A 25,249-nucleotide genomic window follows, 5' to 3' on the forward strand; every position below is an offset into this window, starting at 1 on the left:
TATCACTGTTGGTATGAAGTACAGTACTAAGTACTTGGTGAGTAGAGTACAAATACTGTACTGTGAATCTTAGATCGTCAAAAGTGGAGAAAGCGCCACATTGCATTCTTGGCGCATGCGTACTGCTTTCTCACTTGGTCAGACTACGTATGTACAAGTGGACGGAAAGTTGCAAAGTGTTTTCCTCTCTGGTAGTAATGGTTAAAAGCCTTATAAATTAGTATTTTATTTATTTAAATTGGTAATCTCCTTTTCAATGCGCCATCGCGTTAACGACAGAAGTAAAGTCAAATTAGCACGTCATAAGAAGCCAATCTTCATGGCCATCGGTGCTGTATTTTTGATAGTCTTAATTTACTACGCTCGAGGGGGAGATGCTGCCTCGTCGTTTGATCCCGATTCACCGTTATCCAGCTTGAAATCGACCACTGCCTTGAACGGTGATAGGCATATTTATGCTGCTATGTTAGATGCTGGAAGTACGGGTAGTCGGATTCACATTTATCACTTTGCTAAAAGTGAACAAGGTAGGATAGGATGATTGTAGAAATAAGGGCAAGATAGAGCATGTATGTGGAGGCTATCATTTGTGCTAACTTGTATCGTTGTTCAAGGATGACGAATGATAACTTTGCAGTTGAATTGATGACGTACACACTAATGAATAACGCATATTACTCTTCTGACTGACTACTATCCATCAACTTGGTAAATTAACCCTTTACCTCGTGTCCATTCAAGACAAGAACTTGTAAAATCTCCTTCATCATCATCACATGGATAACTGAATCGAATTGTCCATAGTTATGATGTTCAAGGACGGATCCCCCCTCCCTACGCAATCCACATCGAGCCAATAAGACGATCCATACTACAATTTCTTTTCTATGAATGGACGAATGGACTATGTCATTAAATTGTACTGGGTTGTCTGCTTCATCAATCATCCCATCATGGAATACCTGTAGGCAATGGTAGCCTTCCTAGTCTGTACCAAATTGCTAATATGCCTTGTTTTTCCCTTCCTCTTGTCCATCTCGGATAATACTGTACAAGTAGACATCGCACAACCATACCTTAATCGTGACAAAGCGTTAGACGTAACATATTCAATGCTTTCCTAATATTCTCCATGTGCAAAGATTCCATCGCTTTCTTCCAATACACAGTAGAATTGCAATTTTTAGCTAATCGACGTGTCTAATTGACATGATACACAGACTAGACGTACAAGTATGTATATCTTGTTGGTCCTACTCTCCAATCTTGACTAAAGTTAAATTGAATAGGAAATGACTCACCTGGTACGACGTCTACTCCACGCACTTATACCTTATACATATAGCCGGATGGCATGATTTGGCGCTACATTCAAGGCAGCCATCTAAAACTGTTTCCATTTTCTACAGTATATTGATCAACTATACTGTACAACTAGCTGAAGCTGTCATCACCTACACACAGTTACAATACCAAATCACTAAGACAACTTTTATCATTGTGTTTAGGCATTTTAAGATTAATTGATGAATACTTTAAGGAAAATCAACCTGGTATTGGTGCTTTTGCTAATAATTCAGAAAAGGTAGAGTATTTTTGACTGCTACAGTAAATCCAGAACGATATCTTGATTTCACCTTACTGGACTATTCGATCGATCGCTAATGGTGGTTCTAATATCAAAATCGGAGTAAATTTGTTCATTAAGACTATGCTTAATTCTCTACTCATGGGCTCATACTGTAGGCCGGTGAAAAAATTCAAGCTTTGCTCGATAGTGGAATGCCTAAAATTCCGAAAGGCCAAGTCTCATCATGTCTTATCAACTTATTTGCAACTGCTGGATTGAGACGATTACCGGAAAAACAGTCCAACGCTTTATTAGATACGGTATGCAAATATTGTGGTCAGCATATTATATCGGTACGTGTTGAATATTGAAGGTTCTTATACGATACATAGATTCGTGAAGTCATTAAGAAATCACCCTTTAAGAAGCCTAAAAGCTATGTTTCTATACTTAGTGGAGATAATGAAGGTTAGTACTAATAAATGTCATTGTTTGTTTTTATGGCATGCCTGTTTTGATGGCAGGGTTATTTAAATGGACATGATCTGAACTAAAATAGTCAATGGTTTTTTTAGTTACAAAGTATTCAACGTAATGAGTGCATAGGTAGTATAATCTACGGAGCAGAACTTATAGTCACATTTATGCGTATTTTTAGGTATCTATGCTTGGCAGACGCTAAATTTCTTAACAGGTATATTTTATTCTGAGTTAATAGCCAACTCGTGTAACATGATGAGAGATTCCATGACGTTTTAACGTTCTTTCCTTAGGTACACTGAATAGCTCCAATACTGAGGCATCGTATGGAACGCTCGATCTTGGAGGTGCATCGACTCAATTAACCTTCGCAGCAATAGATGAGGTTGATAATCATTAGATATATCATTAAAATGTTGACCGGATATTAATTAATATAGCGTTTAATATTTGTGATAGAATAATTCACTTCTTGATGCTTCGTATAATATACTTCTATTATCCGCTTGGAAAATCATTGCGTCTTTCGTTTTGAAAATTAGAAAACTCTAAAAAAATTTAAGGAGGACATTAAGACTGATGAAGTGCTAGAACAAAAATTTCGGCTATTTACTAAAAGGTAAAGAAGTATTACCATTGTATGTTATACATATAATGATAATAGTCAGGGGTTATCTATGACTGTCCTTCTTTACTCAGCTATCCTATCAATTGGTAATAGCCTTTAACGTTTCCTTTACTTTCATTTCTTATAGCTACAAAGATATGGGCCTGAAAGTAGCCAGAGTAAAAGTACTAGCTGCAAATCCCAAAAGTTTGTACCATACACTTGGCTAAGATATATTTTATTTTGCCAAAAGGTCTGGCGTAATAATTAACTATAAATTTTTTCGAATTTGCAACGTAGGCAAGGATGGTAAATTTGTTACTGCCTGCTCCCCATCTGGAGCAAAATTTTCTTGGAAAGACTTTGGTGTGGAAAATAATGTGAGGTTTGTACTCAACATAAATGTTAATCCTGTATGTTCTTTTATTCTGAAATTTCTGTTGAATGTATTTTTCCGTAACTCGATATGTCTTTTACTTTGATTGATAGTAACCCTTCGGATGAAAAATATGGATTTGAGGAATGTATGAAGGAAGTAAAAAATTACCCGAAAACGGATAAGATTGGTACTTACGTCAAATTACTTCAATATTATACGTAAACATTATTTTGGTCGTATTCTTACAAAGATGATAATAGTTCTTTTCAATGTAATTTAAATGTGTTCTGTAGAGGAGTTGAAAGTTCGGAAAGCTTATGCTTTCTCATATTATTACGATATTGCTGTTGATCTTCACCTTATTGGTAAGTAGGCAGTATGGGGTGTATTTCTGAGGTTGTGAGTGTTGCTGCTACTACTTAGTATAAAGCACGTATTATGTATTCATTGCAGGTGCAAAAGGTGGAGAAATCGATATACAGAAGTTTTATGATGCAGCAAAGATAGGTAAACGTATTATTGACACACATGTTCTGCCTAGTTTTACTTAAAGGAATGAATTATGTGTATTGTTAATGACTTTTGCATCGATGGTATTAGCAAATTGATGGTAACGTTTTCAAATTTGGTCATTTTTAGAGTGCAATAAACCTAAAAGAGATCACGATATGTTATGTTTTGATTCCGTGTACATTATAAATTTATTGACTGAGGGTTTTGGATTGGATTTGCAATCTAAATTAACTGTAAGTAAAAAAAGAGTTTGTTAAAATAATCTGTAGCGAGCGGTTGATATTACATCAGCCATTTATTACTAAATTTAAAATTGTTGTTGATTAGAATGCCTCGCAATTAACAATATTTCTATTCTTGTTTATAGATTGGAAAGAAGATAAACGAATTTGAATTATGTTGGGCATTAGGAGCTACTTTGGAAATGTTAGGAGAGTAATCGTTTTCGTGATAAAATATAGCACGTTCTATAAAAATGTGATGATAAAATCTTAATTAAAATGAACTGGGTGTCCGTAATTTTATTTAACATTAGCAGTACATTAGAGCTGTAACTGCGGTTGCGGATGGTTATAACTTATCGATCAATGAGCGTACCAGTTAACTGCAGATTGCGATTTTTAGAGCTAATGTGTTTGACCTTATTACCATCACTCTAGCACTTTCCTACATTGTGTAAGGTCAGAGTTGTAAGTAGTGCATAATTTCAACAGCTGCATTTTACGTTTTCATAGGGCTTATGCACCTGTTGATACGCGTACATGCCTCGATCTAGAGTGCAAAATTACAAATGTAAAGAATAGGCAGATTCTTTTTACAGATTTAATGCATCGCTTATAGTAATGAAGTCATGAAATATTGAATAATGATATGACATTAAGAAAATCGCACAGATAAAGAAATAGAAAAGCTTAGTAATAAATTTTTGGAAGCGAAATGTCGGTCAATAAATAACTGCTATGATAACTTACCTTTGAAGCTTACATCTAAATACAATGATTAGATAATATAGAATAAGATGATCGAAAAATTATTCTTTACGGTTAGCAATGTATTCTTAGCTAAGTGTCTGCAATGGCTCTGGGTGATAGTTTTAGTAGTTATGAGATATGCAAGTATATTATGTAATAAGACTGTAACTGTATAGAAAGTTTTTAGCATATCAGATATTCGTCTATCCAAAATAAAATGCGTTTGATCATCTGTAAACGATTCATGATCGCCTAAATACGTAACAGTACTACATTTAGGGACAGGTAAAATTTATTATTAATATTATTTATAGCCTGACTATAAGCGTTTACTTGAATAGTATAGTAAAGTCACTCTTCGATGTACTGTACATATAAATACCGGCAAAGTAAAATAGTTAAAGTAGGTAAAGAGTTGATGTATAAAAATAGCCCATAAGGTAAAAATAAGAACTGTAGCGGATAGAAGTAGCTAATTAGCTATAGCCTAGTCAATACAAACTTTTCATCCTTGATAATAAAATATCTAAATGAATAAAGTAATTATATATACATTCAAAAATACCCCTTTACAAAACCGGAAGTTGTTATGGGCTGCTGTTTGGTAGTTATTTAAATCTGCGATCTAATCTCTACTATGTGTAAAACTTGGTGTAATTGCTTATTTTTACTAATAAGGCTCCGTAATAAAGCAATCGTATAACAGTTTTATTATGTCATTACCATATTTCATTTTTACAAGTTGGAAGAAGAACTTTCCATTGTAAACCTTGGCTAAATATTACGTACATATTTTATCTTAAACTTAAAATTCTATGATATTTTGTCGCTACAGAATATTTACAAGATTGATACATTACTACAGGGTAGTCAACGTACAGAAATTGAGAATATCATATAAGACTATGACGTAATAGTATGTATAACATATATATATACAAAATTTAATCTTCTTTAATTATACTACCTTATTGATCTAAGCGAATTGTTAATAATACAATCAATGATACCATACGCATAATAATAGCTTTAAATATGCATACGTGATATGTACTTTCATAGTTGACAAAATCAATTGCATTTTATACTAATAGATCAATAACATTCTTAATTTTTAATCGATAGTATGATCATATTATCAGTACTTCCACTTTTAACAACGTATTTGTACGAGGTTGTCACACATACTGTACACAATTATCATCATTCGTCAACCACTAAGAGTGATACATAATCTTTGTAGTAGATGACACCTTTTTCTTGATCAACAGCTGCAGATTTCATTTCTTCTAATTCATCTTGAGTAAATGCTTCCCCTGTAATATACGTTAAGTGAAGAGAATCTTATCAGATCACCATGTTATGTTGAGAATCAATTTCATCTATTATAGGTATAAACATTTAGAGAAAATTATCTACTGATTGATTAACTAATTAAATACCATATTCGGTCATAAACTTAGTAATTTCATCAATTGTTAAATGTTCTTTATGCTCTTGATCCAACACCTGATTTAATGAAAGAAAGTAAAATGATATGGTATGAATCAGTACGAACATTGGCAAATATGATACTATATGACTGTACAGAAAATAGATAATGTTAGTAAACTAGCAAGGATAATGCATTAGCATTTGTCAGTTACACTTTAGTTGATTGCTTTCGTTACTATTGGCTTTAAATTTACCTCGAGTGCTTTCATAAGAATATCTTCACTTTGGGGCTTATATCTACGTTTGAAATTATTAAAGAGTGTATGAATGATATGCACTACAGTTAAACTTTTAAGCGATATATTAAATAAATATTGAGATTTGTTAAAAGTCATACAGCAGATGATACTATAATTACGCTTCATGTACAATATATATAATGTACATCTACATAATACGCAATATATTATTGTTGCATTCTAGTATTTACTTACTTCCTTTCGAGGATAACTTTCATCATGACTGGTTCAAATTTTTCGTATTTAATGTATCCAGTTGGTTCTTCTTCTTCCATCTATCGTAATTATTATAATGATAGAAAATATGATATCTTACGATATACATAATTAAATGTGACCAACATAGTATAAGTTTATAAATGCTCTCGCATTAAGGCAAGGACTGTACCTCTGTGATCATATCATTCAATTCTCCTTCACTTGGACAACAATTTAGTGACCGAATGATCGTACCTATTTCTCTAATAAATTATAGCATACGACATTTAACGTATAGCATATGACTTTTTAAATTTTATTTAATTAAGAAATACATTTATAATCAGTATTGAGCAAAGTTTATAGCACTACTGTAAGTACATCGATTTTATGCATGAAGATCATTCTTAATGTTCTATAACATGCTAATTGCTTAGATAGATATATGTTTAACAAGATTAAATCAATTATAACATAAATCCTACATTAATGCAATGGATATTTAATTGCTAATCTAGGAAATATGACTGTGACAATTGCGAATGAGACTTATGAGTGAGAAACGTATTTGTAATTAATATCTAAGCAGACATTTAGATCTGTAGATAGGTTGATTTTAAGTGTTAAGATCGTCCTTAATGTTTCATATCTGCGCTAATTGTTTTGATAAGAATATGCTGAGTAATACTCAATCATGATATAGCCTCTACATCAATGCAATGAATAATAAGTTTATACTAAGGAAAACACAACTGCAATAATTGCGAATGAATGTACTTGAACGAAGTTTATAGTTGTAAGTAGATTAGCTATACTACTATTTAAGAAGCTGTATGATGCTCAATAGCCTATCTGACTAGATTGGTTTGATAGTTATATACATATTTGAGATTGAATCAATTTTATAATATGTTCGTCAATAATATTTATAGAACAAGACCTGCAGTTGAAAGTAAATTGATTATTAATATTAAGAAGCTGTATGATGTTCAGTAAGTTATCTGTTTGAAATTATTCGCTAGTTGTATATTCCTTTCAGATTCAACTAGTTGTATAAATTTACAGCAAATAGAAACTTTATGTTGCGGCAAATACATTATCATCGACTAACAATATACATTGAATATCAATGACAATAAATTTGGAATCAGTATTAGACTAAACTTTGTAATTGAAAATCAATTTAACCTAATGATTGATCCATGATGTTGTATACCGGACGCAATAGTCTAGAAAGCCTAGAATCAGTACTGGACTAAACTTTTACAGTTGAAAGTCAATTTAAGGTAAGGATTGATCAATGATATAGTACGCCTGATATAATGGACTAGATAAGCCGAATAGGCCTTTAGAATCTTGTTGGCCTAGTTTTGTTTTGTTTATGATTGATTCATCATCACCCGGATTTTATCCCATCCATACATTCATGTACCGCATATTGCTCTTTCTACACGTACTATTCAAGCGAATTACCTAACATCCACGGTTTTATTTCCTTCATGATCAAATATACTAAAAGCATCATAGACTCTCTTTTGAATTTCAGCCCTTAAATTTTCATTTTCCGTCGCTCGATCGCGTTCCGCTTGAGAAAGTAATGCTGCTGCACTTGTCGCCATCTTGTGCTGTCTTAGTCGCTATGACGACCCATCAAGCATGCGCATTTCTAGTCTCCCGATCGGGACCTGTTCTGGCGCCGCGTTCTCGTCTGTCGTCGACTGACAGACAGACACCCACGCTATCACCATCTCTAGAGCATGCTCACTTGGTGCACGTGGGGCTATTCATACTAAAGTGTGCTTTCCACTGCTTTTGTATAGTGAAAGGGAAAAATTTGGTCTAGGGGTCGCCATCTTGTCTTGTGCAGTCAACAGTTGGATAAGTTAATTCTTCTCACAGATCCATTAGGTAATGATTGATTCGTTATTAAAATTGGCCAATGATTGCCACTATGGTTAGATTAGAGATGGATAGAATTATTAGAGATTGATCATGTCATGATAGGATTGTTTTAGGCAATTTTTTGCTAGTGATTGGATGATTTTTTTGTGTAGTCGATGAGTGCGATGAGTAGGAAAAAACTGAAAAAAAATGGCTTACGCTTGTTTTTCTCTCCTTTTAGATTGTATTTTTTCCCTTGTTTTAGTTATTGCTACTATCATTGAATGATTGTAACATGGATGAACAACAAGCAAGAAAGCTAAAAGTGGTTGAATTGCGAACTGAAATCAGTAAGCGTGGCATCGTTCCAAAAGGTAATAAAGCGGCATTATTACAGACGTTATTGAATGCATTGAAAGAAGAAAGTGAAAATTCACCCCAACAAGAAGAACAAGCTATTGAATCGCCAGTACAAGATACTAGTGACAATGAGAAAGAAGTAGTACAAGTACAGTCGTCGTCGATTGAGGAAGAAATGGATGTTAGCCAACAAGATACTACTATCGATGATACACTGGATGCTCGACCATCTCCTTCTAAACGACAAATGGCGAAAAAATCCGCACGTAATCGTCAAGCTAATGATGCCGCTAATGCAGATGATAATCAACCATCAACACCGATTCAGAATATCTCGGTAGTAGAAGAGGATCAATCAACGGATGCAATACAAGCTACCATTGATCAGCGCGATATTGAAGGTAATGCTAGCGTCTAGCAGTGATGTCGAATTAAAGAAAGGAATCGATATCAGTCAAAATGACCTTAGTTAGACGCCAATTTAACGAGGTGGTAGTACAAAAGATAGTTTTACAATCGATCCTTCATCATTGAAAGATGAAGTTTCAAATCATTGCTACTGAAATACGGTGATGATAACGAGAATGATTCTATCTTTAGATAAAGTTACTAGACAGTATAGAACGCTAGAAAACGTGAATAGGAAGACGTTGTTGACTAGTGCATGCATAGGACTAGGCAATACCTGGTCCAATTAAAGTCGTTATAGATAGATCATCGTCTGGAATTCATTTTTCAATCATACTTGTCATCTAATTTACGATCTTTTTTTTTATTAATTTTAGAGAGTGATAGTAATAATGCACAACAAGTAGAAGCTACAAGTCAAGCTACGTCGGAAAAGGAAAGTGACAAAGGAGTTGAAGAAGCCACCAATGAAATGGCTGCTGTTGTTGATTCTAAGCCTATGGTTGAAGAATCTACGGGTGATAACGAAGTAAATAAAATGGAACAGCCTGAGCAAAGCATGACTACTGCTGTTGGTGGTCGTAAACGTAAAGCTGATGAAGCATTGGATAATGCTGATGATAGCAAAACTGGTCAAGATCAGGATGAGGGCAATAGCGCTGCTGCTGATGACGATATGCCTGCTTCTACTGTAGAAGCGGATAGCAAGTCTACATCACGACAAAGGTTAGTTATTTTACTTGTCGAATTACCAACTATCTAATTCACCTTCCGTGCTTGATGGGAAAAAATTTTTGAACTTATCTATTTGATAGCCTTATATGTACAGAAGTGGGTTAACGTCTTCATAAGGAAGAGTTACTTGTTTGGGGTCATAAGGACTTAATTAGGATATACGCTACAGTCGAATAAAAAAACGATAACAATTCGATGCAATGTTATTTGTAGTACTTATTGAGTGTTGCGATTCATCAATCTTTACTTACAATTACATATACTGTAAATTACAGTCTAGTAATTATTGTATCTTTTGTTAAATGTCATGCTGCTACTATTGATCTAATCAATATCACACATCAGATTTTATCATGTCAAATTCCAATCTAAAATGTTATCTTCTTTGTATTGCAATTAACGAATTAATCCATATCCCATTTTAAATATTATTACTTATAGCGAAGAGCCAAGTGATTTCTGGTCGGAAGAATTCGACGAGTCGGCATTTGTGCTAGATCGATGTATGTATCAATCTTTATATTACATAGCTCGAAAGAGAGTAATGAGCAAATTTGTTTAAATTTTTCCTACAGTATTCAGGAAATAGTCAATTACTTATGAACTAGTACATTTTCCCACTCTTAATACTTTGCGTATTCGTACTGTCTAGACTGCTAAGTGTACTATTATATTGTTATGATACTTCAGTATCGAATGAGCTATTCATAACGTACTATCGGCTGCATGAGTTGTATAAATTGATAGCCTAAGTGATGCAACTGACTGCACGGATGTACAATATATGCTTTGACAGTAATGAACTTTATAATTCCTATGCAGCCATTGTCTTCAGTAGTTGAACTTAATGCCAAAAATTTCACCCGTTGTTAAGCAGTTATATGACTTTCCTTACAGACAATTCGGATTTGCACGTAAAAATCTCCAAGGATGGATTAATTACCGAAGACTATTATAAAGGTGGATTTGCATATCTATGGGGAGGTATTCGTGCAACCTACGGCGCAAAAAGTGGCAAAGTCTTCTATGAAATCAAGGTCGATATTCCACTTTTTCAACAATTAAAAATTATTAGTATCAACATCGATTGAATACTTATCTATAGAAATGATTCTAATTTATTCAAATTAGATATTTTAATGGCTACTTTATGTATAGAAAAACTTCTTAACTATTCCTATTTTTGCATATTGTTTGATATTCTAAATCTTATTCAATCAAGAATCAATCAGTATCTGTCTGCTAAGCTGCGTCTGTTTAACGTATGTTATCTTTGCTTTTCGATAAAGATTTTGCAATTTTCCTCGGTTGAATTACCGGATCCTGAAACTCATAAAAATGCTCTACGTGTCGGTTGGTCAGTGGACAGTCCATATTTTCAATTAGGTTAGTAGTATTATAGAAATCTCAGATAAGGTTGTCGTTTGATTTACGCATTGCTATACGATATATGCGTGAAAGCCTTACGGATACACTCTTATTAATCTTTTTTAATGACTTTGTTACAGGTGAAGATAAATACTCTTATGGCTTTGGAAGTTCAGGAAAAGCAGCGACTACCAGTAACTTTTTCAGTTATGGTAAAGAATTTGGTGTTGGAGACGTTATAGGCTGTTATTTGGTAACTATCTCGTGTGCACTATATCAGCCAAACTTCTGTTCTAGTTATGATGTTATGATTTCGTTAATCCTCTTTTTAGGATCTTGAATCGGAACCTAGTACTGTGGGCTTTATGAAGAATGGTGAAGACTTGGGTTCTGCATTTCAGTTAGCTGTTGATTTAAGCGGTAAAGCACTCTTCCCTCATATTTATCTAAAGAATGCAAGAGTTCAAGTTAATTTCGGGAACGAGGTATGGATGTTTTCGAGAATGCATAGCTATTTCTCTTTAGTAATGGCTCTTATTTGACTTATTTAGGGAGAAATATGGTATAATCCTCCTGACGGCTATAGTTACATTGGAGGATTGCGCCCTGACCAGTTAGAAAGGGCAGTTACTGGACCAACAAAGGATGATGATTGTGAGGTAACAGTCCACTATAAAATGATAAGCAGTGCCAGCCTCAGCACTACCTACTACTAGGTGTGATAACTACATAGCTTACTACCTGCAATTACTAAATTGACGGGCATTGTGCTTAGGTATTAATGATGATCGGTCTTCCTGGTGCTGGAAAGACAACTTGGGCTGAAAAACATTCAAAGGATAATCCTGATAAGAGGTTCTACGTGCTAGGCACTAATTTGATTATGGAAAGGATGAGGGTATGTGAATAGGAACCTTTTTTGCGATTTTATAAGACTTTAAATGAAAATGGCTCGTTTCCTGGTCATTTTAATAATGGAATTCTATCATATAGAATGTTGAAGAAAAAAGATTCTCGATTGCTAAAATGACTTTTCTTACTTACATAGGTTACTGGCTTGCAACGCAAATATAATTATCAAGGCAGATTTCAGGAGTTAATTTCCTTATCTACTGAGTGCTTGGGCAAATTGTTTGAAGTAGCTGGTAGAATGAAAAGGAATTATATTTTAGACCAGGTTTGCAATTTTGCAATGTTATTATTGGAAGTTATTTAATAATAAAATTGTTTAAAGAATGCACTTTAACATTTAATTCTATTATATGAATATTAATGTCATCCTTTGTTTCTAGACGAACGTTTACGCTTCAGCTCAGAAGAATAAAATGCGTTGGTTTGCAGGCTTTAGAAAAAAGGCCATTATCGTAGTTCCCAGGCATGATGAATTACAAAAGCGATCATCGATACAAAAAGAGAAGGAGAATAAAGATATTCCATCTGAGACAATCCGTGAGATGAAGTGTAAGTAGCTCGATGCTTATTTATATTGTTAGCATTTTTTCAAAATATCTTATATTGTATATACTGAGATTTTGTTGCAATATCTTCCTTACGTTAGTCAATTTCACTTTACCAATCGTTGGTGACATTTTTGAAGCGGTAGAGTACGTGGAAGAGCGCGAAGAAATTGCCAAAAAGATTGTAATCGATTATCATCGTGAAGCATCATCAAGTGGCTCATCGCGCAAGCATCCACGCACGGATAGTTATAACCGATACTATCCTGACAGGCAGCGTAAAGATAGGCATGGTCATTCAAACCAGAGCCATAGAAATAGTCATCAGGACAGACGCAATATGGGAAACTCTTCACAACGTCGATGGATACCTGGTCAGGATCAGCGACGTGGAATGCCTCCCCGTTCGCGGCCTTCAGGAGGAATGCGGGGACATTCGCACAGAGGATCAGGATACCAAGATCGTCCTAGAGATCGTAACGATTACAATTATCGCAGTTCCCAGTACAGTAGTGGACGAGATTCATCTTACAGGCATCCCGGTGTCCCACAACAGTCACATAGCATGCATAGTGGGGGAAGTTATTATAGCGGAGGACAAAATCGTGGAACACCTAATTACTATTCACAAAATTCGAGTTATCCTAGCAGCTACGATCAGAGTAAGAGCTATCAGCAATCTTATGGTAGCAGTCAAGGCTACTCCGGCAGCAGTAGTAGCAGCCAGTATCCTCAAAGTTATAGCCAATCAAGTTACAGTGGCAACCCTAGTCGCCATTATGATAGCAATTATGCTAGCCAATCATCGTACGATCAGTACAATCGCAGTGGATTCTCTGGTCATAGTAGTAGCAACAGGAGTAGCCAAGGCTACAACAGCACAAGTAGTGACTCGTATTACAGACGTAGTTAAATTATAATTGTTCTGAAAATTGTTGAATAAGATAACCATGTTGTATTACTACAAATCTACTAGTTGTACAGGCCCCATTTAGTAACAGTTATATATCTTTTAAGTTTCATTTTCTTTTACTGGTTATTTGTATTCTGATGGTCACTTATTTTATTACCTGTATAATATGTTCCTTTCTTTACGAAGTGATTTATTTAGAAGTGACCACGTAATGCTCGTTTATTTCCGGGTTCAGTTGTAATTAAAAATTGCCTATACAGTTGAATGTGTCTTTTTAATTTAAACACGTAGCTAAAGTCTGTGCGTATTATCACCAAACGAAATCATAACTTAGGCAAGTCATCTTTTTACGCTTGATTGTTGCCTAGCGAGCCCATCCTTGATGATATGATTTAAGTCGAGATTTACGCTGGCTCAGTGGTAGACGTATCTATTTGCAACTTTTGAATGAATAAAAATTGCCTATTATATATGAAATGGGCTGTATCTGTGCACAATGTGCAGTAAGTTAGTTAAGAATGCAGTCTTTAGAATTAGATACCGAAACTTGATCTTACATTGATGTCAATAAGTGCACGCAATACGATACAACAGTATCATTAGCTTAGAGTATACCTGCAGTGAATGAAATACGTAGTAATCATACGAACTATCGGATCAATAATTAGGTTACTTTTCCAGCGCAAAACATGGACAGGTCGTAGTAACATTGAAAGAAACTGAAATATTGACATTAATGCCTTTTATTTTAAACTTAACATTAAACATGTTTCAGCGATACAATAGATTGATTTAAGCCAACTTTGTACCTAATTATAAAGCTAACACATCCTATTTACATAGCGAAATTGTTTGTCCGTAAAGCAGAGTTGTATCCGTATGTACTGTACAATTATTTTGTAAAATAGTTTATATACACAACCGAACCTGATAAGATATCAATTTTAATCAGATAAACTTTAAAACTTTAGTGCCAAAGTATAATACTTTTATTGTCAAATTTTGCGCCACGATATTCTTTCACATTCTTATCTCATAAGATCCACTATATGATGAGAGAATTGTAAGCGTTAGCAATAGCTCTTCCTATGCATAATTTGATAAGTTAGTTACCTATGAGTTACGAGTCTTAACCAGCGATTGACGTTTGATCCTTTCAAAGCGTTGTTAATTTTCAAGTAAGTGATACGAAATTTTGAACAGGTAAACATTGGTACTTCGAAATCGATACTATAACATAAAAAAGAATAGCTTTTAAACTCTTGAATTTTCAATAAATAATGAAAGCGCAACTCTCAATTGACCTGAGGGGATTAATTTCTTTACGTGATGATTTAGACCATTCATCAGAATTTAATTTAAGAAAAATTGCGGTATGAGATCCGCCATAAATTCTATTGATTTTCCAGATACAAATTTTACTAGTCGATACATATTCCAAATTTTGACCAGGTCGAGATGTTGGCAATGATACACTAGATAAGCACGAGTTAATTTTTTAGTATTTCAGTGATAAATATAAAAACATTGATGTAATAATGTTTTACCGACAGATTTAGAATAATGTGACAAAACAAAAACCTTGTCGTCGCCTTAGGTACAGGCATTCGGACTATAACGTTCATAGCATAACTAAAAGAGTTCGATAAATAACGTTAACTTAACTATCACATAAATAAAACTGCGTATCATTGTCATGCTGATTACTATGTTGACGGTATTTCGCAGCTGAGCTTCAATGAAATTTCAAACGTTCTGTATAATAGTAAAAGTTTCTATGTTAGGTTTTATTGTGCTACTCAACTGTAAATAAAAAGAAGTAATTTTGCAACGTTATATGGGAACAGTATTATTATTACAAACTTTCCACTAGCGGATTGTTCAATGAAAGGAAATAAACGTAGAGGACAGCAATTGCTATCAATACCAGAAATTCGATAATTCATGACGGTTGCCTAAGTAAATTAAGAGGGTATCAAAATTTCGAAATAATTCATAATTACTAGATAGCAGGTCTTGAAATAATATGCTAAAAATTTGGATGGAGGTAGATAAAATTTTGATGACTTTTTAGCTACAATTAAAAGTCAACTTCAATATATTTTCTTAAGAAATAAATACGATAGGGCTGCTATAAGTTACCTCGCCTTCCGGTAGTCTCATACTAATGACGCGTTCTTTCTCGAATCGATCCAATTCTACGGATTCGTGAAAGTTACAATCATTTAAACATATGCCATGATCATATCCTAAATTAGAAGATTAACAGATAAGTATTGTGCAATTGAAGAAATTGGTTCTTTCAGCTGGTACTAATGATTTACAGTTGTTAAGAAATGTCAGTAAAAATAGGCAGTATCAATTATTACACTGCTATTACAAAAATTACCTAATCGATCGATAGAATTAATAACCAGATCATCAGGTAATCCTAAGTTAATTTCTACGAACAAATAGCCATTAATAGTGTTATTACAGATACCAATAAACCAGTTTCAATCAGTTTAAGTATAAAAATTTTCAAAAAACACTTGCAAAACTGCTAGTACAAGACTACAAGGCAAAGTTGAGAATTGTATAAACAATAATAACATTCAGACCTGGAGAATCTTGGACATAATTTTTAATTTCAATGCAGCCATTAATTTCTGAGTTAATGATGCTACCCTGGTGATCATAGCATCCATATTGGAGCATTAGAGAGACATTACTTGATTATGTTGAAAAAGCTACTATAAAGCAGGCAATAATTTAACAATTTTGCTATAAAGTCATTACGTTGGCACCAAAGACAACGTTTAATTTTTCTCGCAGATCTACGTACACTTCTTTGCTACCTTCAGGCTGAAAATATCATATGATAGGTAATGTTATCATAAAATGCGGAAACAATCGCTTATTCAATTCTGTATTGAATTTAGAATTACAAGATTGGAGTACGCGTATACCATTTATTTCTAGATTACATATAGATATAAAACGAATGCTTTACATTTCCGCGAGTAATTGAAATTGGTTTGGATTTAACTTGGCTTGGAGCAGTTTTAGAAGTTGATTTAATACTTGCAGGGCCTAACTATAGCACCATATATAAAAATTGCCAATTTGGGCTATTAGCATGGACAAATTAGACATTTTTATTGTATACTTACTTGTAGGTAAATCTACTGTACTTGAGTGAAAGTTAGAATTTAAAAATGGTATTTACTATTGTGTTTCTTAATGATAGTTCATATCCTGGTACTTGTTTAACCATTTCAACATCAGAATAAATACACGGCTTTAGCGCATCAATTGAAGTAGTTTGTACGTAGCCAAAGTCCTAATGTATGCATAGGATATAATTATCAATATCAACTCGTATACATTTCGGTGTATCTAATATGTTATCATTATACTCGACTGTCAGTGGCCATAGGCGATAGGCAATACATGACAAAAATATATCCATTTGCTACTAATGAGTAGAGAAGTATAAACATACGCAGATTTCCAAGATGATTTCATTGATGAAAACAAAATTGGCCCGTATAACTTCTTCTGATAGTTCACCGCAACAATCTTTGATTACGGTAGCAATCCTAGAAAAGAATTGAAATTTTGGATGGGATTATTGTTGTAAGATTGTTTAATATAGCATAAAGGAACATTGAAGGTAGTTTATCAACATTGTTATAATCGCTACGGCGTAGGCCACTATCCAATGACAATCAGTAAAAATGGATGTCATTTAAGTCAGATTAAGAATATACAGCATCTATTGCATGCCAGTGGAAAGATACGTTAATTAACTATTGATCGACACTTGGCTAATAAGGTCTTGCAGTAGTCAAGGTATCGTATGAGGACTAGTATCAATCTCTTATTCTAGAGTAGAATACAGTAAGTCATATCGGTATTGACAAGTTGTAGAATGGAATACTTTATAAATCAAAACAAACCTCTGGAGTAATTCTATGGTGAACGCTGGGGCGAAATCGGATGACGATGTGCATCCAAAATATAAACCATTCTGAGCAATGAAGGCATATTGAGTCTCGCCAACGGTCTAAATAATATAGACGCGTATTATACACATATTGAAGAGAAAGATATTACAACGAAATAGATCGATATCTTCATGTTGACGTTGTATTCGATCACGCCAAAGACTATCCTGATCAAAGGACAATTTATAATACTATCATGGACTTACAAGGAAAGGCGCTAACTGATCTCTGTTCCTGCTTTGGACTATTTTAGCACAAAATTGATCCATGGCTTGTCTGCCTATTTTATTACGAACTGCATTGATACGCAGTTAAGAAACATTGGTGTTGCAGTGAAGGCTTTTTTTCAACGCAATGTTGTATACAGGTCACTATTACAGTCTATCCTACTGTCTCATTCTACCTTGCACAGTTTAAGTACAATCCATTATCCATACTTGATCGATTTAACTTGATTACAAGCACAAATGGTGTTGTTGATCAAGCTAGGCCTATTGCATGCTACTCTACGATCTATCATGTTGTCGGTTGTATCGTACAGCAGGACTATAGCATGTCCTGCAGCACAGCTTGCGTTCAAATTGATTGGTTCAACATGAATCATTCAAACTTGACTTGACAAGGACTGCAGTCAAGTTGTTCACTCCGCTATACCATTATCCTATTAGCAAACTGGCATGCAATCATTTAATCCTAAATCTACTGCACTGGTAATGCATGGATGGTAGTTGGAGCGCAGTCGACGCCAGCACGCCTACTGTCAACAAGACGAACAAGAAAGACTGTACTGTCAAGTGTTGGAGCAAGGATACAATCATGGAATATCAATGGATCTCCTAGAATAGACGCGATAAAAAACTGAGAAATCGGTGGTGACATTGCCAGTGTTGAAGTGGATTGCAGATAAGTGTGGAGGAGAGGAAGAAATGAATGATTTCTAGCCCAATTGGTGGATGGCATGCAGAGGAATTTCTCTTCGACCATAGCCAAATCTCGATGGAGTTGAAGGTTGAAACCTTTTGAATCAGTAGACTACAGTGTACAGTACACAGATTACAGTACTTTTACTGTACACTGTACTGTACTGGACTGGAGCTGGGAACGGTTCGGTTCGATACCTTTAAGATCTATACAGTATAACAGTACTGTACTGCGTTGGAAAAGAGACGAGCCAAATTGGCGATTGAATTTCAATCGCCAATTTGGGCTGAGTACTGGGTCAAAATATCCAATTAAGAAAGCACTGTCAACGACTGTTGATGGCCGAAATGTGCAGGCTGTATCTTGGCTGCAAGAATGCAACCTTGACGCCGTCAGTGGCAGATTGCCAGTCCAAGTATACGCCTGTAGATGGACAGTAAAATCTTTTTTGGCCCATGCGTAGAAGCTTAGCGATTTTGTGTACCTGCACATACAGTACTTCGTAGTACAGTACTTGCATACAGTGTACAGTACATAAAATCGCGATTGTACAGAGTACAAACTACTGTACTGGATTGTACAGTAGTGTCCTGCTCAGTGCTGCTTGCAGTACAGTATAGTACGTGAGAGTCGTGAGACTATGTGAGACAGTATAGCTCTGAGCGTGTTTGATCCGTCTTTCTGTCTTTCCGCTGTGAACTTATGGGATTTCGGGAAAAAAGGAAAAGTCCGCCACAGGATCAGGGACTACTGTACTAAAAAGAAAAAGAAAGAGAAGGAAAATGAAATGGTCGTTCACTATAGTCAATCCAAAATGCGGGGCCAATTATTTTATTGGCCATTTGAATTGAAACATCTATCTGAAGCGATAGCTGCCTACGATTCTCATCCAAATGAGCAACTTGAAGCTGTGGTTGGTTTGGAGCAGTGTAGTATCCGGTTTTAGTGATAGCGTCTACCAGAATGACCATAAAAAGGATAGCCCATTGCTCGCCCCTCTCTAATACGGCCACCAATACAGTACTATACAGTGTACAGTGTACAGTAGTATCATTTTTGGACCGGCTGTTTACTGTAGTCTACAGTACAATAGCGTCACGGATGGCAGGGACTTGTTGATGCCATGGTGCCTACCGTCCATCCTTCCTTTCCTATCCGTTGCTCTTGTTTCCTTGCCATAACGACTGCAGTTTTTTGAAGAGGGGGAAAGAACAAAAAGAAACAGACAGACAAGAAAGACGGATGATGGCCCCAAGTGCATTGTGATGTCGCAAAGCAACGCGATGCGTTTTCAGCCAATCCAATCCAAGCTGCTACAATTGGCATTGAGATTGCCCCCCCCCTAAGGGCCAATCGATGAAAGCCACAATATAAAAGACGGCGACGGAGTTGGTAATGTCGACTCGAGCTACAAGAGTCCAGGAAAAAAGTTGCTCTTTCTTGTTGTAGACGAAGGGATTTGCTATTTCTGCTGCCCTGATTGGGCATTCATTGGTTGGAATTAAGTCTTTCCTTCTTCGATTTATTGCAATCGATCTTACCAACGATTCGATCCTTGGTTTAGACTGTTGAACATCCAAGCGTTGATCAACAAAGGCCGAAAAAATTAGACAACGAGTGTCCTACTCCAGACAACCGTCTATTGCTATACATAATCCTATTATCGCCAACTTGCAAGGTTACCTTCCTCATCTTGTCATCGTCGATCGGTCATGGCTGGAGCAGGCAAGGAATCCACTCCCGTAAGTCGCTTCTAAGCTGAATAAGATAGAGATGAGTAGCTACTGCGATGTTTCTGGACTATTGCATGTTCGTTATCCTTCGATGGAGATCGAAAAAAAATAGCGTATGGAGAGCCAGGCTCAGCGGTAGCCGGTGTTGCAACCGCTTGTATGTGACTCAAATCTTAGCCATCTTGGGCTAACTTTAGCCTCATCCTTTGTCTTGAAAGTAGAGCAAACAACAAAGATGCAAATGCCTAGAACCGATGCACTAGTATTGGCTAATTGCCAACCAGTTGATAGCACTATGCTTGCTGTTTTATCGTCATTCTTTGCCTTGAGAGCATAGCACACCACTAAAATGCAATTCCTAGTATAGATGCAACATCCATGGCGAATAGTCAACCGTTTCATAGCGCCATGTTGGCTAGCTGATCGTCCATTTTTGTCTTGAGAGCATAGCATACAACTAATATAAATCATAGCATGCAATCCCTAGCAAAGGACGAGATGCAACATCCATAGCGAATAGTCAACTATTTTATAACGTTATATTGCCTTACCTTATCCTGATGCTTTGCTTCCAAAGCATAGCACGCAATTAACATGCAATCCATAGTACAGATGCAACATAAATAGCTGTGCACCAAGTGGTTCCACAACATGGCGACAGTCGATCCTGAATCGAGATCAAATATGGTAATGGCTGAGAATTAGAAGAATTTAACACAGTCAATCATCAATGAGTCGTCATAGTAGCGTGGAGTGAAACTGTGAAATCAAGTGCATGTTGTTGATAAAATCAAGGGGGAATTACAACTGCAGCAATAGGTAGCTTGATCATGCTAGTAGTACAGCATGTCTTACTGACTTCGCAAGAATACACAATCTATAACGGAAACAAGCTTTGACAACTTTGCTTTTCAATCTATCTTAAGATTCAAAATCCAACTTGCCATGGCTGATCAGGATGATCGTGGTTGTTGTGCATGGAGCTCTTCTTCATACTCACCTGCTAAACTCCTTCACTTAGCATATCCTTATTTCAATGTACTCGTACACTATTTTCCCACTTTTGGCATAGTCAATAGCACGATGGAAGCTTGATAAACGTATAAAGTAAGCTACTTTTGCTACAATTCTGTACTCAATAGTATTGATAGCAGCTGTCATCAATCTTCTACTGTAATTGAACTACCATTTCTCATACTCTAGCGCTAAATCATTTACTATACAGCATTGTTAATTATTCTATAAATCATATTGAGAATCCTTTCAGTCGAGATCCAAACGATACCAACAATCAGTGGGCAATGCCTAGCAACCAATTTTATCTAGGGTTGTCCAATTTCGGGATTGATCACAACTTATACAGTCGATTTCGCTACTGCTGCTGCATTAAGATAGCTCAATCTAAAAAATACTATAGGTTACCGTGCTGGTTATGCGGTAGAAATAACATAGTTTAAAGTGGAACTACGCTGACCTTGTGTTGTATTCCTTGTTGGCAAAGGTTGCAATTCAACCTACTTGTTTTGACTTGACTCTCTGTGCCCCCTTCACATAGTTTGAATAATCCCTACTTTGCTTACGTGATATGCATGCAATCCATTTGGATGACAAGATCACTGGGTATTTTTAGTCTAATTCCCTATGTAGGATATAGTCTGTAGGAGACAAGAATACGCTATCCTGATATCGAAAGGGATGAACATGAACTTCATTAGAATATTTTACAATATTGACGGTAGTAAAGTACTAGTTCTCATACGCTAGACTGTATAGAAGAGGGGATTCTATACAAACAGTAACTGATCTACTGTATTCCAAGAGACGCTTATACGTACATGTAGATATCCACTAATATTTAGCAATCACTGCTATTGTACAGTAGTATATCGAATAAATGTATTTGATATCATAATGCTAGAATGCTGTATTAAAATTAGTATCAATAGGCTATTGAATGATATTTGTGTAGCAGTTTAAATCGTCTTGACATGATATGACTTCTAGGCTGGTCTCTACCATTACGTTATTAATGATGTTATTAGAAGTATACGCCAATCTTTTCTAAATCGTGGTGTCGATGAACAAGTTTTACAAGAGTTAAAATCGGTAACTAAAAAATAAAAATAACTACATAAATAGTATTATAAATTGGACAACCGTTGCTGGCCGATTGAATAATCAACTTTTTTGGTCAATTCATGATCCATTGCATACCTAGTAAGGTTAATAACATCTGACATAATTATACCTTAGCAGTGGGAACTTAAAATTGTTCAATCGAGATCGGTCAAAGAATTTGTTGCCGAAGATCAACGTACAGCAAGTGCATCAAATGTTATGTACCCACATGGCAATAGGTTTCCTATAGACGCTTTATCTCAGGTAAAGACTACGTAGGAAATGTCTGCCTCATGCAATGTTCTAGTCGATGGTATAATACTTATTGTTTATTCTTTGATTTTATGCTCTGGCTAACATAATTCTACTATTTTAATTAACTTAGGTTAATAATACCAGGCATAGCAAAGGTACTTTTAGTGTATATATATTTACGTCTCAAACCAAGTGCTTATTAAGTAAGTGTCATTGATGACTTTCTCCAATCAACATTTTTCTTTGATTAGATAATGCCTCCGAATTTCCGTCTTATTCTGCAAGTACTGGAGCAAAATCGGCTAAAGTAAATCTCAACAAGTTATTACTTACCAATTGCAATCAAATTGTAAAATTGAAATGGACTTTCTGACGTAATGTGTATATATTACTATAATTAGAATACCTCCAGGAGAGTAGTAAATCAAAATGATGGCGCAGACGACGATGATGATGACGATGATGAAGATGATGATGAAGAGGCCGTATCTTCTGATGAAAGCGAAGCAGAGTCTGGCCCGGCTTCGGATAAAGCTGCATATGCCGATGACGGAGCTAACAAAGAGGTAGCAGTTATTCATACTACTACAACAATGACCATCTAATAATGCAATAGTTCCATTTATTAAACCCTCTGTATTATTGACCTATACGATATATGGCAGCTTGAGGATGATGAGCCATTAAATACAGATGATGACGCTTCGGATGAAGACGATATTGACTCGTTTGAATGCGATAATGTTATTGTTTGTCAATATGATAAGGTTGGTTGGAGTTCTGAATATTTTACTGTAGTGATTGCTAGAAATGTGATACTGACATCATTGAAAATCTATTTTAGGTTACTCGTGCCAGATCGAAATGGAAACTACATTTAAAAGATGGTATCATGAACATAGGTGGAAATGACTACGTTTTTAATAAAGCTAGTGGAGATTGTGATTGGGCTTAGCTGAGAAATTGTATAGTAACTTATATCTTCAATTGATTAGATAGAAAAAGAAAAATCTGATAGTTATCAAGTACTTATTAGTGTATGTCGACTTTGCATGAAATGATAATATTTCTAGTCATTTTTGGATAAAAAAAGCTAACTATTTGATATAATTGATTATACTTGGTGGTTTCTTGTTATTTATATTGCAAAAAACATTCTATCAATCCAGTAATGTTAACGCTAATCTTTATTAAGCGTATGCCTGCCATGACTTACTCGAGTGCCATGATGGCGATACAGTATATACAACAAAATGCTCTACTATATTATTTATTCTTCCTTTAGTGGTGATGTATTTCCATTAAAGGGAATAGCTTTTCCTTTTTTTTATCTTTGAATCACAATTAAATTGATCCCTAATCATTTATCTTTCCTGTAATAACTTTTTCTCCCCTGAAGTAGAGTGAAGTGCAATACTATGTTATCAAGAAACATTTTGTATCAAAGTAAATGCATATCCTTAACAGTATTATAGCAAGAACGAACTAAATCAAAGCGTTTATTGGTTATCCTGGAGAAATATTGATTCAGTGCTGCAGTTGTCTATCGCTCTTGTCAGCTCTGGTGATACTAGTTTCTACACAGAATTACTGACGTAATACTCATGTTAACATTTTTATCGCTACTGTCTGTAGACTAAATAACTACTAACATAAATAAACGGCAATGCATATATTGCATCTTAATAAAAGAACTTTTTTTCTGTCTACAACAGTATTCTTTACATGTACACATATAAGAAGCCGACAAATCAAAAAAATGGCACGAAACTTTGTTATGAACCAAAGTTACTGCCTAAAAGTGTCAGCAGTTGGCTTTAAGTTAAAGATTTCAATCAATAATAATACAGTACACCTAGCCTAACTCTTAACTGTGTTATCATATATGCCGTGCTGACACGAATGCTGGCAGAACTATTCAAATAGCTTGTTATGTTATGTAGCGCATCGAAATATAATGTACATGAAAGGTAGCTAGAGTTTTTGACCATCCGAAGTTCTACTCATAATATTATCCTATGTAAGTGTTCAAACATATATTAGCACTTGTAGATTTAAAAGAGTGACATTATTACTGTACTAGTTCGTGCATAAGACGTCGATCAGATAATAACCTCGGCCAATAAAGTTAGAAAAAGTTAATGCTCTCCATTTCACCCATAGAGGTTATTTTGTTTACCACTATACTTTCACCTTCATGATATGAAGCACTCATCGTTTGAAGTAGTCCCAAAGACAAGAAACGTATGAATCCAAGTTCCCTAACAATTAAGAGTTATGTGATGGAATCGCTAGAGACATACTACTAACCGATAACAAAGGTAACCGCTTAATAGAAGTCAATAATAATAATTTAAAAAAAATTGCTCTAAGCAGTAGATTTGATAGCATCATGCTTCGTGACTATAAAATGTCTACACTACTCATAAAACAACTGCACAGTTGTTCAATTCTTCATAGGCATTTATACTTAGGCGTCACAATATATATTATTAGTTTCTTAAACGCGCTAATTTAGTATGACAAAAATAAGCTAAAACTAAATATTGAATAATCAATCACTTACATTTACTTAATTTGTTATAAGTCAACATTTTAATAGTCTTCCTACTGGGTAAAAGAGCTACATATTGTAGTAAGATGGTGTTGGTATAAGATTT

General features: G+C 35.1%; 5 protein-coding genes across 5 annotated transcripts; 3 read left to right on the plus strand and 2 right to left on the minus strand.

Moving 5' to 3' along the window:
- Positions 1-319: 319 nt before the first annotated feature.
- On the plus strand, positions 320-3,988 carry TRIADDRAFT_61888 (uncharacterized protein; the record flags this gene model as incomplete). The annotated part of the gene is made up of 14 exons (XM_002117822.1): positions 320-527; positions 1,509-1,585; positions 1,747-1,923; positions 1,963-2,038; positions 2,229-2,264; positions 2,344-2,435; positions 2,593-2,669; positions 2,806-2,864; positions 2,958-3,042; positions 3,147-3,223; positions 3,330-3,401; positions 3,490-3,543; positions 3,676-3,782; positions 3,917-3,988. 14 exons carry the CDS (start codon positions 320-322, stop codon positions 3,986-3,988), a joined length of 1,269 nt encoding a protein of 422 aa, XP_002117858.1.
- Positions 3,989-5,723: 1,735 nt separating this feature from the next.
- On the minus strand, positions 5,724-8,070 carry TRIADDRAFT_51129 (uncharacterized protein; the record flags this gene model as incomplete). The annotated part of the gene is made up of 6 exons (XM_002117841.1): positions 5,724-5,836; positions 5,963-6,029; positions 6,209-6,251; positions 6,449-6,528; positions 6,642-6,714; positions 7,925-8,070. 6 exons carry the CDS (start codon positions 8,068-8,070, stop codon positions 5,724-5,726), a joined length of 522 nt encoding a protein of 173 aa, XP_002117877.1.
- A 557-nt stretch (positions 8,071-8,627) lies between these two features.
- Positions 8,628-13,573, plus strand: TRIADDRAFT_61890 (uncharacterized protein; the record flags this gene model as incomplete). The annotated part of the gene is made up of 12 exons (XM_002117823.1): positions 8,628-9,093; positions 9,478-9,826; positions 10,277-10,338; positions 10,733-10,872; positions 11,125-11,221; positions 11,344-11,456; positions 11,536-11,688; positions 11,755-11,862; positions 11,979-12,101; positions 12,252-12,380; positions 12,496-12,664; positions 12,762-13,573. 12 exons carry the CDS (start codon positions 8,628-8,630, stop codon positions 13,571-13,573), a joined length of 2,721 nt encoding a protein of 906 aa, XP_002117859.1.
- Positions 13,574-14,593: 1,020 nt separating this feature from the next.
- On the minus strand, positions 14,594-17,831 carry TRIADDRAFT_61891 (uncharacterized protein; the record flags this gene model as incomplete). Its single annotated transcript, XM_002117842.1, has 13 exons — positions 14,594-14,618; positions 14,687-14,803; positions 14,878-15,048; positions 15,155-15,205; positions 15,437-15,528; positions 15,716-15,822; positions 15,963-16,016; positions 16,174-16,240; positions 16,352-16,417; positions 16,818-16,895; positions 17,058-17,154; positions 17,515-17,621; positions 17,769-17,831. The coding sequence occupies 13 exons, from the start codon at positions 17,829-17,831 to the stop codon at positions 14,594-14,596; spliced, it is 1,095 nt and encodes a 364-aa protein (XP_002117878.1).
- Positions 17,832-20,195: 2,364 nt separating this feature from the next.
- On the plus strand, positions 20,196-23,544 carry TRIADDRAFT_61892 (uncharacterized protein; the record flags this gene model as incomplete). The annotated part of the gene is made up of 7 exons (XM_002117824.1): positions 20,196-20,225; positions 22,221-22,322; positions 22,470-22,598; positions 22,720-22,792; positions 22,841-22,896; positions 23,255-23,356; positions 23,434-23,544. The coding sequence occupies 7 exons, from the start codon at positions 20,196-20,198 to the stop codon at positions 23,542-23,544; spliced, it is 603 nt and encodes a 200-aa protein (XP_002117860.1).
- Positions 23,545-25,249: the final 1,705 nt, after the last annotated feature.

Source organism: Trichoplax adhaerens, genomic scaffold (assembly GCF_000150275.1).
Source record: "Trichoplax adhaerens TRIADscaffold_31 genomic scaffold, whole genome shotgun sequence".
NCBI lineage: Eukaryota > Metazoa > Placozoa > Uniplacotomia > Trichoplacea > Trichoplacidae > Trichoplax > Trichoplax adhaerens.